The sequence below is a fragment of the Loxodonta africana genome, chromosome 18, assembly GCF_030014295.1.
Source record: "Loxodonta africana isolate mLoxAfr1 chromosome 18, mLoxAfr1.hap2, whole genome shotgun sequence".
Classification (NCBI taxonomy): Eukaryota; Metazoa; Chordata; class Mammalia; order Proboscidea; family Elephantidae; genus Loxodonta; species Loxodonta africana.
The window spans coordinates 19,452,792-19,468,679 of record NC_087359.1 but is presented as its reverse complement, the minus strand read 5'-3'; the positions used below and the strand labels follow the sequence as shown (position 1 = coordinate 19,468,679).

The following is a 15,888-nucleotide window of genomic DNA, read 5'->3' as shown; positions in this document are numbered from 1 at the left end:
CTGGGCTCTCTAGAGAAGCAAAACCAGTAAAACATAAATACATATCGGGAGAGATTTATATCAAGAAAATGGCTCACAGGGTTGTAGAGGCTGGAATGTCCCAAGTCTGTGGGTCAGGATAGAGGCTTCTCCTGATTCATGTAGCCGCAGGGGCTAGCAAACCAACGATCGGCAGGTCAGAGAGCAGGGCTCTTGCTTACAGGCTGGGAAGGTCGATGAATCCCAAGACTGGCAGGGAAGACCACAGGTAAGCTGCTAGCTCAAGTCCCAAGAACTGGAGGTCAGACGAACAGGAGCCAGTTGTGGGATTCAGAGTAATCAAAAGCCCATGAGACTTGCCAGAATTTTCACTTACATTCAACGCAGGCCACAAGCCCAAGGAAACTCCCTTTCAACTGACTGTCTACTCACAGCAGATCCCATCATGGAAGTGATCACAACATCATATGATTGCCAAACCACTGAGAATCATGGCCCAGCCAAGTTGACACGCAACCTTAACCATCACAGATAGCTACGATGAAAATCAAAACAAGAAAATAAAAATGAAAAACAATAGGTGTTGGCGAGAATGTGCAGAAATTGGAACTCTCATCCATTGTTGGTGAGATTGTAAGATGTCACAGCCACTGTGGAAAACAGTTCAGTGGCTCCTCAAAAAGTTAAACACAGAGTTACCACATGATCCAGCAATTCCACTCCTATACACCCAGAAGAATTGAAAGCAGGAACACAAATAGATACATGTACACCAATTCACAATAGCTAAAAGGTGGAAACAACCTAAATGTCCATCAACAGATGAACAGATAAACAAAATGTGGTATAATTACAAAGGGGAGAAGACACTTGATACCCCGACAATGGGGAAATCTGATGACCATCATCTTGACCAAATGATCAAACCTAACATCACCAATAACGGGGCAAACTGGCATCGGGTGCCTTCCAGTAAGAAGCAGAGAGATCATACACCTGAGTAATAGTCCTGCCCAAACATCTGATGTGAGACTAATCATGAGGCTATTACTGGATGAATTCACATTGTGAGACATTCTTCAAGACCAGCTGCATTCTTAAAAAATGTCAATGCTATGATAGGACATGAAAGATAGGAAAAAACAATAAGGGATAGTTCTAGATTTAAGGACTCTGAAGAGTCATGAGGACTAAATGCAATGTGTGGTCCTTGATTAGATCTTGTATTGAACAACAACAACAATGGCCATAAAAGATGTAATTGAAACAAGTAGAGATATTCAAATATGGGCTGTATATTAGACAGTAGTACTGTATCAGTGTTAAATTCTCAAGTGTGAAAATTGATTGTGGTTGTGTAGGAGAACACCTTGTTCTTAGGAAATACTCCTTAGGGGTGAAGTGAAAGAATGTTTGTAACAAATTAATAGTTGAGTAAAAAAAGTGTCTGTCTATGTGTGTATGGAGAGAGAGAGAAGAGAGAGCAAATAAGGCAAAATGTTAAGAATTTGTGAATTGTAAAGGCTTTTTTTTTTTTTTAAAGGCTGTGCAGGTGTTCACGATACTATACTTAAAATTTTTCTAAGCTTTGAAGTTTTTCAAACTAAAAAATAAAGAGATAAGAAACATATATTGAGCCCTTGCTGTGGGTCAGGACTTCTTTGGAGGCAGGGGTGGTATGGTGGACGTGGGTGGTTCCTATCTGCCCCATCACCCTTTTTCCTTCTTCTGCTAACATCTCTGGCCCTCCTTCTCAACTATGTGACTCTAGTGTGGGAGAGCCCAGCGTTCTCTGTCCTGCAGTAGACACATGATGCAGTTCTGGCCAGTCACAGTACCCCATTCTGATGTCCATTGGGATTGGTCAGGGATGATCCAAGCAGGCCAATCAGAATCCTTCCATGGGACTTTTCTAAATGAAATTTCCTGGGAAGTTCCTTCTACTCTGAAATCATGTAGCTCTACGAAGAACAAAGTGGGAGGCCTCATACTACTTGATTTTAGAACATATTATACCGCCACAGTATAATACTGGTACAACAACAGATACGTAGACCAATGGAACAGAATTGAGAGTACAGACGTAAATTCATCCACCAATGAGCAGCTGGTGGCATAATGGTTAAGAGCTACAGCTGCTAACCAAGAGGTCGGCAGTTCAAACCCACAAGGTGCTCCTTGGAAACCCTATGGGACAGTTCTACTCTGTTCTATAGGGTCGCTATGAGTTGGAATCAACTAGACGGCAATTGGTTTTTTGGTTTATGAGCAGCTGATATTTGACAAAGGCCCAAAGTCTGTTAATTGGGGAAAAGACCATCTCTTTAACTAATAGTGCTGGCATAACTGGATATCCATCTGCAAAAGAAAGAAACAAGACCCATACCTCACACCATGCACAAGAATTAACTCAAAATGGATCAAAGACCTAAACATAAAATCTAAAACAATAAACATCATGGAAGAAAAAATAGGGACAATGCTAGGAGCCCTAATACATGGCATAAACGGCATACAAAACATTACTAACAATGCATAAACACTAGAAGAGAAAATAGAAAACTGGGAGCTTCTAAAAATCAAATACATACTTCACCAAAAGAATAAAAAGACAACCTACAGACTGGGAAAAAAATTTTGGCTGCGACAAATCAGATCAGCATCTAATCTCGTAAATCTACAAGATACTGTGAAACCTCAACAACAAAAAGACAACTAACCCGATTAAAAAATGGGCAAAGGATATGAACTGGCACTTCACCAAAGAAGACATTCAGGTGGCTACCAGATACATAAGGAAATGCTCGTGATCATTAGCAATTAGAGAAATGCAAATCAAAACTACAATGAGATACCATCTCACTCCAACAAGGCTAGCATTAATCCAAAAAAACACAAAATAATCAATGTCAGAGGGGTTGTGGAGAGACTGGAACACTTAGACACTGCTGGTGGGAATGTAAAATGGTACAACCACTTTGGAAATCGATTTGGCACCCCCTTAAAAATCTATCAATAGAAGTACCATATGATCCAGCAATCCCACTCCTTGGAATATATCCTAGAGAACTAAGAGCCCTCACAAATAGATATATGCACACCCATGTTCACTGCAGCACTGTTCACAATAGCAAAAAGATGGAAACAAGGAGGTGCCCATCAATGGGCGAACGGATAAATAAATTATGGTATATTCACACAATAGAATACTACCCAGAATAGAATAAGTAACGATAAAGAACAACAATGAATCTGTGAAACACAACATGGATAAATCTGGAAGGTACAATGCTGAGTGAAATTAGTCAGTCGCAAAAGGACATATACTGTATGAGACAGCTATTGTAAGAACTCAAGAAAAGGTTTAAACATAGAAGAAAACATTTTTTGTTGGTTACAAGGATGGGGAAGGAGGGAGGGGGTATTCACTTACTAGATAGTGGACAAGAATTGCCTTAGGTGAAGGGAAGGAGAACACACAATACAGGGGAAGTCAGCACAACTAAACCAAAAGCTAAGAAGTTTCCTGAATACAACAAAACACTTCGAGGAACAGAGTAACAGGGGTGGTGGGTCTAGGGACCATGATTTCAGGGGACATCTAGACCTACTGGCATAACAAAGCGTATTAAGAAAACGTTCTGGATCCCATTTTGCTGACTGGTGTCTGGGGTCTTAAAAGCTGGCGAGTGGCCATCTAAGACACATCAATTTGTCCCAACCCACTTGGAGCAAAGGAGAATGAAGGACATCAAAGACACAAGGAAAATACGAGCCCAAGAGACAGAAAGGGCCACATAAACCAGAGACTCCATCAGCCTGAGAACTGGAAGAACTAGATGGTGCCTGGCTAACACCAATGACCACCCTGACAGGGAACTCAACAGAGAGTCCCTGATGGAGCAGGAGAAAAGCAGAGTGCAGAACTCAAATTCTAGTAAAAAGACCACACTTAACAGTCTGAGACCGGAGGGACCCCGGAAGACATGGATCCCGGGTGCTCTGTTAGCCCAGAACTGCAACCATTCTGAAGCCAACTCTTCAGACAAAGATTAGACGGGACTATAAGGCAGAAAATGATACTCACGAAGAGAGTACTTCTTAGTTCAAGTAGATACATGAGACTAAATGGGCAGCTCCCGTCAGGAGGCAAGATGAGAAGGCAAAAAGGGACCAGAGCGAGTTGAATGGACACAGGAAATTCCAGGTGGAAAGGAGGGGTGTGCTGTCACATTATACGGAGAGTAACTAGGGTCACATAACAATGTGTGTATAAATTTTTGTATGAGAAACTAACTTGTACTGTAAACTTTCACTTAAAGCACAATAAAAAAAAGAGAAATAGATTAGAGCCTTGGAAGTCCTATGGGGCAGTTCTATGAGTTGAAATGTACTTGATGGCACACAACAACAACTTCCCTAATAAACCCCATATCTGTATAGTCTATGAGTTCCGTGTGGCCACTGAAACGAATTATCAAACCCAGCAGAGAAGTAGAGAGTGCCATGGCTGGTGTCAGAAGTGGTAAAAAGGTTGGAGCGAGGAGATATATCTGACCTCCACCTCATAGGAATCAGCCTTGGGCTGATGCCAACGGTGATTCTCTCTCCCCCTCGTGAAGTCAGGGGAGGTCAGACACTGATGCCACTCCATTTTTACAGAGATGCATTATGGGAAGTCATGAAGGGCAGAGGAGAGGGAGAAGAGTGTGTGTGTGAGAGAGAGAGAAAGAACACACACACGTGCACTATTATCAGGAAAGGCATTTGAGCTGGGCCTTGCAGGAGAGAGAAGATTCTGAAAGGGGGCAATATTCTGAGAGCAGGAGGCACGACAGTTCGGACCAAGGCAGAGAAGAGGGCAAGTGCAGGGAGCTGTCCTGGGAGTGGGATAGTCTGGTGGAAATGTAGGTTAGCTCAGATGAAAATAGCAAGAGTTGAGACAGAGCTGCAAGGAGCAGATCATGAAGAGTTCCGAAGGCCATGCTAAGAACTGTAGACCTTACCTTGTGGCAGGGCAAGGTTTGATTACAGGAAAATCCTAATCAGACGTGGGCATGTTAGCCACCCCAAGTCCATCCTAGCCAGCTCTCTCAGGAGTAAGGAGGCAGGAGCTTTGCTTTGCTAATGGCAGCTGGTGCATCTTCCCTGTATCACTTCTGCCCAACAAAGCTCTGAAATAGAATATCTGGATTTCTGCCTCTGCTTTGTTTTCTAGAATTTTTAGAGCTGTTAAAGTAAAAAGTTACAAGACACATTGCAGCGGTCCCTCCTCAAAGAGAGGCAATGTGGGATGGTAAAGAACCCCAGCTCTAGAGTCAGACAATGCAAATTTGAAGCCCAGCTCAACAATGTGAAACTTGGAGTAAATTATTTAATCTCTAAACCTCAGTTTCCTCATCTGTACAATGGGGATAACAATTAAACCTATTCATAGGATTGCTGGCAGGATTAAACGAGACAATCACAGAGTGTGCATCATAATGTAGGCCTATAATAAATTCTTTCTCGCTGCCAGTAACTATTGTTATCATCACCATCACCAACAGAGGGACCCTGATACCTCCAGGGTCAGAATGCTGACCATTTCCAAAGGTAGCCTGTCCCCTTGTTGGGCAGGTCTGGTCCTTCAGCTCAGCTGGAATCTACTTCCATGTAACACCCACCCTTGGGTCCTTGCTGTACCAGGGCAACAAAGGAACAGCTCTGGACCAGATCAACAACTGGCTCTCCTCCTGGATCCTGCCTGAAGCTCCCTGCCAGCGGAAGCCAAGGGCAGGCTGGAAGGCCCTGGCACCACTTATACTTGTGGTGTGGCATCTGCCCGCTCTTGGTGTTCCCATTCAAGCATGTGCATCCTCCAAGAGGCATGTGGGGGCTCCTAAAGAAGACTGTCAAAACTGCCTGGTGGGTGCCAGGCTGCGACCAGGAGTGGCTCTGGGCTCCCAAATGAAAATCATTTCAGGGTCTGCCCCGGTAGGTCCCTCTGGTCTTGTGGGTTCCCTGGAAAACCCAAGGCTCAGAGTAGCCAGCTCTGGAGGGTCTTCTGCTTTCTGGCCCAGGCCTCTCCCCATCAACAGTGGGGCAAAGGTGGTCCTCCTGCCCCGGCCTCTCCCTCTTCCTCCTTTGCCAACATGACCACACCTCACACGAGTCAATCCAGTCTAGGGTCAGGGCAGAAGGAACACGCGGGTAGACATCAGCCAAAACTCTTGCCTGCTGCCTCATAAAGGAAAGGATAGCTCTCCAGGAAAAACAGATCCTCCAGCAATTAAATCCCCCTCCTCTCATCTGCATTCCTGTCCCTGGCGGCAGATTTGTATCACCATCCCCAGGGCAAGACAATCTTGTTTCCCCAACAAAACCGATTATGTACATCAGGCCAGGGATTAATCACAAGCACAGGGTTGGGAGGCAATAAAACAAGGCAGAGATGGGAGGATAGAGCGGGAGGGAGGGAGGCAAGCTCCTACCTGCTCTGCGAGGCCAAGGGAAAGGCTAGGGCCTGGCTGCGCTGGAGGAGTGGCTGCTTCACACTCAAGCTTCTGGCAGTGAACCTGCCCTTGCTGAAACCCTGTTCTCTCTCCCTCCTCTCCTCTCGCCCAGCTTGGCAGTGTCCTGGGCAGGGAAGGACAGCCTAGACCAAATCTCCAGTGCATGGGCACAGCCAGGTGCCCCGGGAGGGCCACCTCCATGTCCCACCTGAATTGTCCCCCAAATAGAAGATGTCTCTCCCTTACTGAGCTCAAGTTGCTGCATGCCCCCCCCCGCCCCCGCCAGCTTCATTGGACCCAGGTCCATCATGAGCGATAGTAGGGTTCTTCTCTGGGACCAGGGCATAAAGGAACTCTGGCCACAGCTGTGGTCATGGCCACAGATGCTGGGAACAAGCTCCTCTCTTCCCTCCCCAATCATCTTCTCCACCCTGCCTGGCAGTGGCCCCACCCACCACTGAGCCATCCTCAGCTGAGCTCAACAGGGCCAAAGTCTTCTCACACCTGGGGCAGGGCTGCCTTTGCCCACAGTCTATGGCCAAGGGCACCCCCACTGCACGGGCCCCTGGCCCTGATACCACCTTGACTTTGAGGCAGTAGCCCTGGCAGCCAGGAAGAACTGGGGGAAGGGGCGGCTCACCTGTACTCCAGGGAGAACTTGGTCAGCTCTCGGTTGTTATGGAGCCACTTGAACTCCAGTGGCCAGCTGCCCTCAGCCATGCATGTGAGCACCAGGCGGTTCCCCTCCAGGTGCACCTGCGTCCTCACTGGCTCCGTCTTGAAATATGGCGGCACATCATCTGTGGGAAACAGGAACAAAGAGCCACTGGTTAGCACTTACTCTCCTGGATGCGTTAGCTCATATAATATCCTAACAGCCCTAAACAGGTAGAGCAGGTATTTGCCAGCCAGGTAACTTGTCCAGGGCCACACAGCTGGGAAAGATTTGAACTCAGATCAGTCGGCTGGGTCTTCTTTGAGCTTCACTCAGGCTCTCAAAGTCAGTGGGAGTCCTCTATGCCTACCAACCGGGCCCCTGCTTCCCTCTCCCCACCTGTCCTGTCCCCAGGGACCCATCCAGGGTCATCCGCCTCTGCTTCCCCCACTTTGCCCCATCACCTTCTTTCTCTCCCCCTTGAGAATCCTATCCATTCCATATCCTTTGCTTCTGGAATATTCTTCTGCCAGGGCGGAAGGAGGGAGGGAAGGAGGGAAGGAGGGAGGGAGGGAGGGAGGGAGGGAAGGAAGGAAGGAAGGAAGGAAGGAAGGAAGGAAGGAAGGAAGGAAGGAAGGAAGGAAGGAAGGAAAGAAGGAAGGAAGGAAGGGTGGGTGCTTATAAACTGCATCAGGAAAATAGGAAGGTATGTTGATAGAAGCTGGCGGGTGATGGAGGGTGTCTGGAGTCCTACTCCCCAAAGCTGGAGGAAATCCCTCAAAGGCATCAAGGGCAAAGTCCTTCCTGTGGCTGGAATACTGCCCCCACCTGCTCTGAGTTTCTTCCGAGGCATCTCTGGGTGGACTCGAACCTCCAACCTTTTGGTTAGCAGCCGAGCTCGTAAGCCATTTGCACCACCCAGGGACTCGCCTATGAAATCAGAGGCTGGAAAACCATGAGACCTTCTTCTTTTGGGCAAAGAAATGGAACAAGCCAAAGGAAGAAGAGGAAAGGCGTGGGAAGGGGTGGGGGTGGCTAGGGGTAGAAGGAAGGAACCCAGACACCATGGCAGCTGGCCAGCCAGCTGGAGGTGGGTGCAGTTGGGCCTCTCCTGTACCCCAGGCTGACCTCTGGGAAGCGTCAGGGAGGCCTGGGGACCTGGACCCCAACATCTGTCCTTGCGCTCTCAGATTTTGCCAGTATTGGGCGTCCGAGGTCTTTGGACAGGCTCAGGCATGGATGTACAACTCAACAGAAGCTGGGATGGACGTTTGGGGCCCAGGTCAACTGGCTCCATTGCAAAGCATCACCACCCCCTGCACCCGACACCCAAGGTCTCAGTCTTCTGAGTGTGTAACTTGTGACTGTTTGGAGGAGTCCTCCTCAGACCCCCAACCCTGCTACCAAATCTCACTGTGGGTGGGGGCCAACAGAGGGGCACCCGGTGCTAGCCAGAAGGGGCATGAAGCCAAGACGGGGCTGTGCTGAGGGTGGGTAGAGGGCCAGTGCACACGAACAGCCACCTCTGACTGCTGTCTCTGCCCATCTCTTGGTCTGGCCACTGATGTTTTCATCACGTATGTCACGCCGCTCTTAACACTGTCATGTGAACATACTGCCTTGAACACAGTTGCAAAGGTGCCCCTTTTAAAGCATGTACTCGGAGAAGGTGGTCACCCCCCCGCCCCCCCACCCCCAACAGTGCTCCTGGGGTCCTCGCCCACTCTGGCTGGGTGGCGGGGGGGCGGAGGAGCTGGCGGGCACCCATTTGCCAAGGAAAGTGCCTTGTTGCCGCTGCAGCAGCCCACTCTGCTCAGCTTAACAAATGGGTGCACTCTTACTTCAAAGGCGCATTCATATTCTCCAGCAGCTTTCAAGAGCCCTTTGAATTGCGTTTTTAAAAACCCTCCCTTAGTTTCTGTCATCACTTGTTTGTTTTAAAACAGTAACATTCCCAGCCCCCACTGATTAAATCCCCTGGATGGAGAACTGACTCACAGCCCAAACAGTTAGAGGCTGGTGGGTGGGCGGGTATGTGTGCATGCACGCACGCGCACACACGCACACATATGTGCACATATGCGTGCACACGTGCATGCAAGCACACACGTACACACACGCTCCGCACCCAGACACTGCGCCTCTGTGAACCTGCTCACTGGGCAGTTTGCTCCCAGGGCTGCATTTGCCAGTTCATTCCTCAGGCTCTCCCGAGGGTGCCAGCCTGGAGCCGAATGCCTTTTGCTTGGATGGGCTGATTCCAGTGGCTGCCAGAGATAATGACTTGGCGAAAGGGAAGGGAGGGTGGGAGACCCTTTCTGAGAACTTGCCGGTACTGGGCCCTGGGCTGCAGCCGTGCCCCCCTCCCCCCGCATCTCATGTTATCCTCACAGGCTGTGGGGAGTGGGTACAGATGCTCCAGCTGGGAAGGGAGCTGAGGGGCAGACGGGAAGCCATGCACCTGCCTCCTCTCTTCCCTGAGCCCCTGCGGTGTGGTCACCTGCCTCCCTAAAGCTCCCTGCTATCTGGGTGCAGGGATGTTGTCGAGGGGGAGGACCTGCCCAGGAATGAGAGCAATGGCTTTCCTCCACAGCTTGCCCTGGTCTGACAGCAGGAGCTGGGAGAAGTGCTGGGAGTGTGTGTGCTGGAGGAGGAAAGACAGACTGATGGGGAAAGACAAGGCTGGTGATTATACTGTGTGGATGTGTGCATGGACATCTGTGTGTATACTTGGGTGTCTCCATGTGTCTGTGTATCCCTCCCTGTGTCTGTGTGTCTGTGTGGCCATCTGCATAGGTATGTCAGTGTGTGCTCATGTGTGTCTCTGTGTGAGTGTCTGTGTCTGTATCTGTGTGTGTGTGTGCTGGTGTGTCTATTTGTCTCTGCGTGTGTCTGGGTGTGTGCTGATGTGTAGGAACAGATCCCTGTGCCACGAATGGGTAACACAAAGCATTGACTTGGGGCAAACTACTTCACCTATGTGCATCTCAGTTTCCTTAGCTGTAAATTGGGTATAAGTTTGTAATAAGTATTCAATACATTAGAACATGCCTGACATGTACTATAGCGGGGTAGCTATTATTACTATCGATCAAATATGAAGATGGCAGATAAATCCAGAGAGAACAGCTGGTAACTGACCAGCAGCTCCCCACAGCCTTAGTCCTAGGATCGTTTAGTAGACAACCTGCACAGCTATACACAACAACCCTGTTAGCTACCCTCTCAGTGGGATGGAGATGACTGGGAATGGAGGGGAAATCACGGACAGAATCAACATCATAAGGTTATCATTTTCTTAAACTCTTCCTCAGCTTCGAAAACACACATGCACAATTTTTTTTAACTAGAGAAAGTGTTTTTAGTGTCCATATAAAACAAAGAAACAAATAAACAAACCCAAAAGAATAGACAAGAAAATTCTGGGAAAGAATGGCAATGAGGGGAGACCAACGCCACCAGATGCTGAACTATATTATAAAGCTGCAATAATTAAAACAGTGTGCTCTTGTATGAACAGACTGATGAGGGAACAGACGAGAGAGTCTAGAAATAGACCCCAATACATATGGGAATAGTTAGTATATGGTGAAAGCAGAGCTTCGAGTCTGTGGGGAAAAGATCAGTTACTCAGCAAATGGGTTTGGAACAGCTAGGGAGCCATTCGGGGGAAAAAATGAAGTTGAATCTCTTCCTCACACTTTACCTTCAAATAAATACTAGATGGATCAAAGTTTTAAACAAAAGATGAAATTTTTAAAGAACTAGGGGAAAAAATCACGGAAGCTTAAAAATATATAATCTCGGCAAAGAAAAGGAACTCCTCAAGTACTTTCTAAGGACTACACAAAATCCAAGGGGTCATAAAACTATCTAAAAATTCTGCATGAGAAACGAAAACCCTCACAAAGGATAAATGGCAAATTATTCGCAGCTCTCATCATGGCCAAAGGGCTGATTTTCCTTATATAAAGAATGTTGTCACAAACCAGTAGGAAAAACATTAACAAACCAACAGAAAAAATGGGCAAAGGATATGAAGAGTTTGCAGAAAGGAATGACAAATGACTCTGAAATATATGCTGAGATGTGCCACCACATGGTAAGAGAAAAGCAAACCAGAACCCCAGGAGACTCTGCCTGCTCCCTATCACACTGGCCAAGATCTGAAAGTTTGATAATACCCTGAGCTCACCCACGTGTGGATAAACAGGTATGTTCACACAGCCGTTTGTGGGGCTATAGCTTAGGACGATATCATCAGACAGCTTTCTGGCAATATGTTGTACGGAAGCTAAAAATCCACACAGCCTCTGATCCCCCAAGTCTTCTCCGAAGAGTTTATCCTCTACAGGTGTACCTGCGCAGGTGGGAAACGACAGCATTGAATAGTGGTGCTGTTTGTAACAGCAAAAGGCTTGGAAGCAACCTGAATGTCTGGCAAGAGGGCACCTGTTAAAGAAAGGATTGTGCCTCCAGACCATGGAATTCGTTGCAGCATACGGCTCCGGAACAGTCTTTTTTTTTTTTTAAATTGTGCTTTAAGTGAAAGTTTACAAATCCAGTGAGTCTCTCATACAAAAACCTATACACACCTTGCTATGTACTCCTAGCTGCTCTTCCCCTAATGAGACAGCACACTCCTCCTGTCCACCCTGTATTACCCGTGGCCATTCAACCAGCTCCTGACCCCCTCTGCCTTCTCATCTCGGCTTCAGACAGAAGCTGCACACATAGTTTCATGTGTTTACTTGAACCAAGAAGTTCACCCCTCACCAATATCATTTTCTGTCTTACAGTTCAGTCCAACCCTTGTCTGAAGAGTTGGCTTCAGGAATGGTTCCAGTCTTGGGCTAACAGAGGGTCTGCGGACCATGACCTCCAGGGTCCCTCTAGTCTCTGTCAGGTTAAGTCTGGTCTTTTTATGAGAATTTGAAGTCTGCATCCCACTGTTCTCCCACTCCATCAGGGATTCTCCATTGTGTTCCCTGTTAGGACAGTCATCTGTGGTAGCCGGGCACCATCTAGTTCTGGTCTCAGGCTGATGTAGTCTCTGGTTTGTATGGCATTTTCTGTCTCTTGGGCTCATATTTACCTTGAGCCTGGTTTCGGAACAGTCTTTGAAAACTACTGTTAAGTGAGAAAAACAAGGTGCAGGGCTGGGCATATACCATGCTACTTTTGTGCAGAAGACTTTTTTTTGTCAAGTATAAGAATATATGTGCTCGTACAGGCATAGATTTTCTAGCAGGTGACATAAAAAACTGGTTTCAGTGATGCTTCTAGGGAGGAGAACTAGGGGCTGGGAGCTTGGCTGGGAGGGAGAATGGCTTTTCATTCTATACCCTTTTGTAGCTTTTATATTGTGTATCACAGGTATGGATTACTTATTTACAATCAAATACATGTATGTGTGTATATATGTATATATGTGTATATTGTGTGTGTGTGTGTGTGTGTGTATTAAGGTCCCTGAATAGCACAAAAAGTCTGGGCTCAGCTGCTAACTAAAAGCAAAAAAGGCCTGGCGATCTGCTTCTGAAAGATTATAGCCAAGAAAACCCCATGGAGCAGTTCTGCTCTGTGACACAAGGGTCACCATGAGTCGGAATTGGAGACAGAAGAAAGGGCAGGCCCTCTGCAACTCAGGGGTGTCCTGTGGCTAGTGGACCACAGCCTGAGGCCCTGGAATGAAGAGTTGCCCTCAGAGGTGGCAAGAGGCCTCAGCCTTAGGTGTCCTTCTAATTTCCCCTAACAGGTCAGGGGTCCCCTGATTGCCATTTTCCCTTGATATACCCACTAAATACCCCCATTGTCATCCTCAGACTCCAGGCTCCAGAATAAATGGCCCCACAGAGAAGCTAATCTCAACTTCTCCCCTCCCCTGAGCCCTGAGCACAATAATGTCATTGTTTTCTGGAGTCACTGGCTCCTTCCATCTCCCTGCTCCGGGGATGTGACTTCCCAGCCAGCCCAGGCCTGGGAATAGCACCCCCCTGAGCCAGAACCTCACCCTCCCCTGCTGGGAGCCTCAGGCTAGCGGGTGGAGGAGGCTGGGGCAATGGCCTCCAGCTGCCACTTAATTGGCCCAAGGACATCCACCTGTCCCCAGAGCCAGCTTCAGGGGCACTGGGCCTGGGCACATTCCCTTCCCAGCTCAAAACATCAGAAAGCCACTCTTAGCAGCTCCGCCCGGCACACAGTAACTGCTCAGTCATTGCAAGCTTCCCTGGAATGCCTGGGAACAGTGGGAGGCTGGGATTCCTAAGCTTGCAAACTTCTCACCCTACCATCTCCTTGGCCACCACCTTTGACCTGCATTGACCTGCACTGACCTCCACTGCCTCCCGATTGGTGCCTCGGCTTGGAAAGCTGTGGTCCCTGGGTCTGGCTGGGCACAGACCACGGCCCTGAGTCACAGGTCACGGCTGAACAGGCTGGATCCTGGGTCCCAGTAAGCAGGGGCTCTTTCAGGCCCCCTCTCAACACACCTCATTTCTCCCACCTTTCTACTCCTGCTGCCACTACTGCTGCTGCTTTTATTCCATACCATTTTTAGAACTTTCTAGAAATGAAGCATTTTATGTCCATTATCTCAGTTAATACTCACTGAGTATTTTCAGGGAATGTATCATTACCCCCATTTCACATGTGAGAAAACTGACACTCAGAAAGGTTTGGGAATTTGACTCTGCCACACATATGTAAACCCACACCTGGTGATTTCCAGAGCTCTGGGTTTTCTGGTTGACACACAGCTTCCCTAAGGTGCCTCATCCCTTATACCCTGACCCTTAGCCACGCAGGTGGTAAGTGAGGATGGGGACATCCAGGGTGTGGGCAGCTCCAGGCACAAGCAGTTGTCATGCTGCTGAGTGGTGGGTGCCTCACTCCAGGTCCCAGTACATTCGGGGGTGGGGTGAGGCAGACGGCCTGGCAGGGACTGAGTTCTCTGATCAGTTGGAGCGTGGTGAAACCGACATCACCAGAGAGACTACGGTTCACCCCAAGGGTGAGGGTTTCAGAGGCGGGCTAGTGGGGTGCAGGGAGAGAAGCTGGAAATAAAGGAGGCCAAATAAGGCAGAAGACAGAGGCCCTGCGAGTGTGAGGGGCCACATGAAATGAGGCAGAGGCCAGGGCCCTGGGGCTTCTCGGGACTGGAGGCATGGGACTGGGGACTCCATCCCAAAATTCCATTCACCACTTAAGCCCCCAGGTGCCACCCTCTTTCAGGGGTCTGGCATGAGAGTCCCAGTGGGAGAAGAAACACTGGGCTTAAACCCTAGCTCCTATGCTAACTAAATGGAGTCCCTGGGTGGTGTAACTGGTTAACACACTTGGTTGCTAACTGAAAGTTTGGAGGTTTGAGTTCACCTAGTGGCGCCTCAGAAGCAAGGCTTGGCAATCTATTTCTGAAAATTCAGCCATTGAAAACCCTGTGGAGCCCAGTTCTACTCTGACACACATGGGGTTACAGTGGGTTGGAGTCAAATTGCCAGCTGTTGGTTTAGTTATGCTAACTAAAGTTTGCCCTTGAGAGAATTAACTACCTGAGTCTTACCTGTCTTATTGGCAAAATAGATAGGAATACCTGCCCCAGAGGGTAACTGCGGGGATCAAATGAACTGATGTATGTGAAGTCAGAGCACAGAGCTTGGTACTTAAAGAGGTGCCAAGGGGATCAAATGGGCATGAGAGGGGGAGATGGTGGCAGGTGACAGGGAGATGGGGCAAGAGAGGGGGATTTGGGGGCAGGGGAGGGGAAGATGGAGCAGGAGAGGGGGAGATGGGCCAGGAGAGGGGGAGGTGGGGGCAGGGGAGGGGGAGATGGGGCAGGAGATGGGGAGATGGGCAGAAGAGGGGGAGATGGGGTAGGGAGGAGATGGGGCAAGAGGGGGAGATGGGGGCAGGGGAGAGGGAGATGGGGCGGGGGGGAGATGGGGCAGGAGAGGGGGAGGTGGGGACAGGGGAGGGGGAGATGGGGGCAGGGGAGGGGGAGATGGGGTAGGAGAGGGGGAGGTGGGGGAGATGGGGCAGGGGAGGGGGAGATGGCAGAGATGGGGGCAGGAGAGGGGGAGGTGGGGGCAGGGGAGAGAGATGGGGAAGAGAGGGGGAGATGGGCCAGGAGAGGGGGAGGTGGGGGCAGGAAGGGGGACATGGGGGCAGGGGAGAAGGAGATGAAGGAGGTATTTCGACTCCCCACCCATTTCCTCCATCTCGGAACTTTTAAGGGGCTTCTAATCTCCAGGATGTCCCAAATTGGAGCCTTCCAAATGCAGCTCCTTAGAGACCACTCCAAGATGGATCAAGAACATGGTCTGGCCCAGGGATGGCTTGGAGGGTCTTGAGCAAAGGCTCAGACTGGGGTAGAGACAGGCTGAGCTTCTAGAGGCTTTGAACGCATCTACATAGATTGGTCCTATCATGTCAGCAATTTCTGTAACTCCCTCTTCCACCTGTGTCCAGGTGGGGGAGATGCTAAGTGTGGGAGCTGCCTGAGGCTGGGTGCTCAGGGACAGAGTATCAAAGACCCAGAAAGAGGCTAGCATGGCCCTTTTGGGGCCCTCGCCCATCCAGAAGAGATGCCCTGGGTTCTTTGAGCACACACAGCCAGCAGGTGCTAGCAGGCCCCGTCTAAAACCCAAACCCACTGCCATTGAGTCAATTCCAACTCATGGTGACCCTGCATGTTACAGAGTAGAACTACCCCCATAGAGGTTTTCTTGACTGTAATCTTTATGGAAGCAGATCACCAGGTCT

The 15,888-nt window shown here is 49.0% G+C and overlaps 1 protein-coding gene across 2 annotated transcripts in view; it reads right to left on the bottom strand.

Annotated features, from left to right (window-relative positions):
- The window catches only part of SDK2 (sidekick cell adhesion molecule 2), a 309,774-nt gene that overhangs the window by 159,128 nt on the left and 134,758 nt on the right, over positions 1–15,888 (bottom strand). For both annotated transcript variants that reach the window (XM_064270812.1, XM_064270813.1), the window contains exon 2: positions 7,114–7,273. In XM_064270812.1, the coding sequence (XP_064126882.1) occupies positions 7,114–7,273 (160 nt within the window). The remainder of the gene's footprint in view (positions 1–7,113; positions 7,274–15,888) is intronic.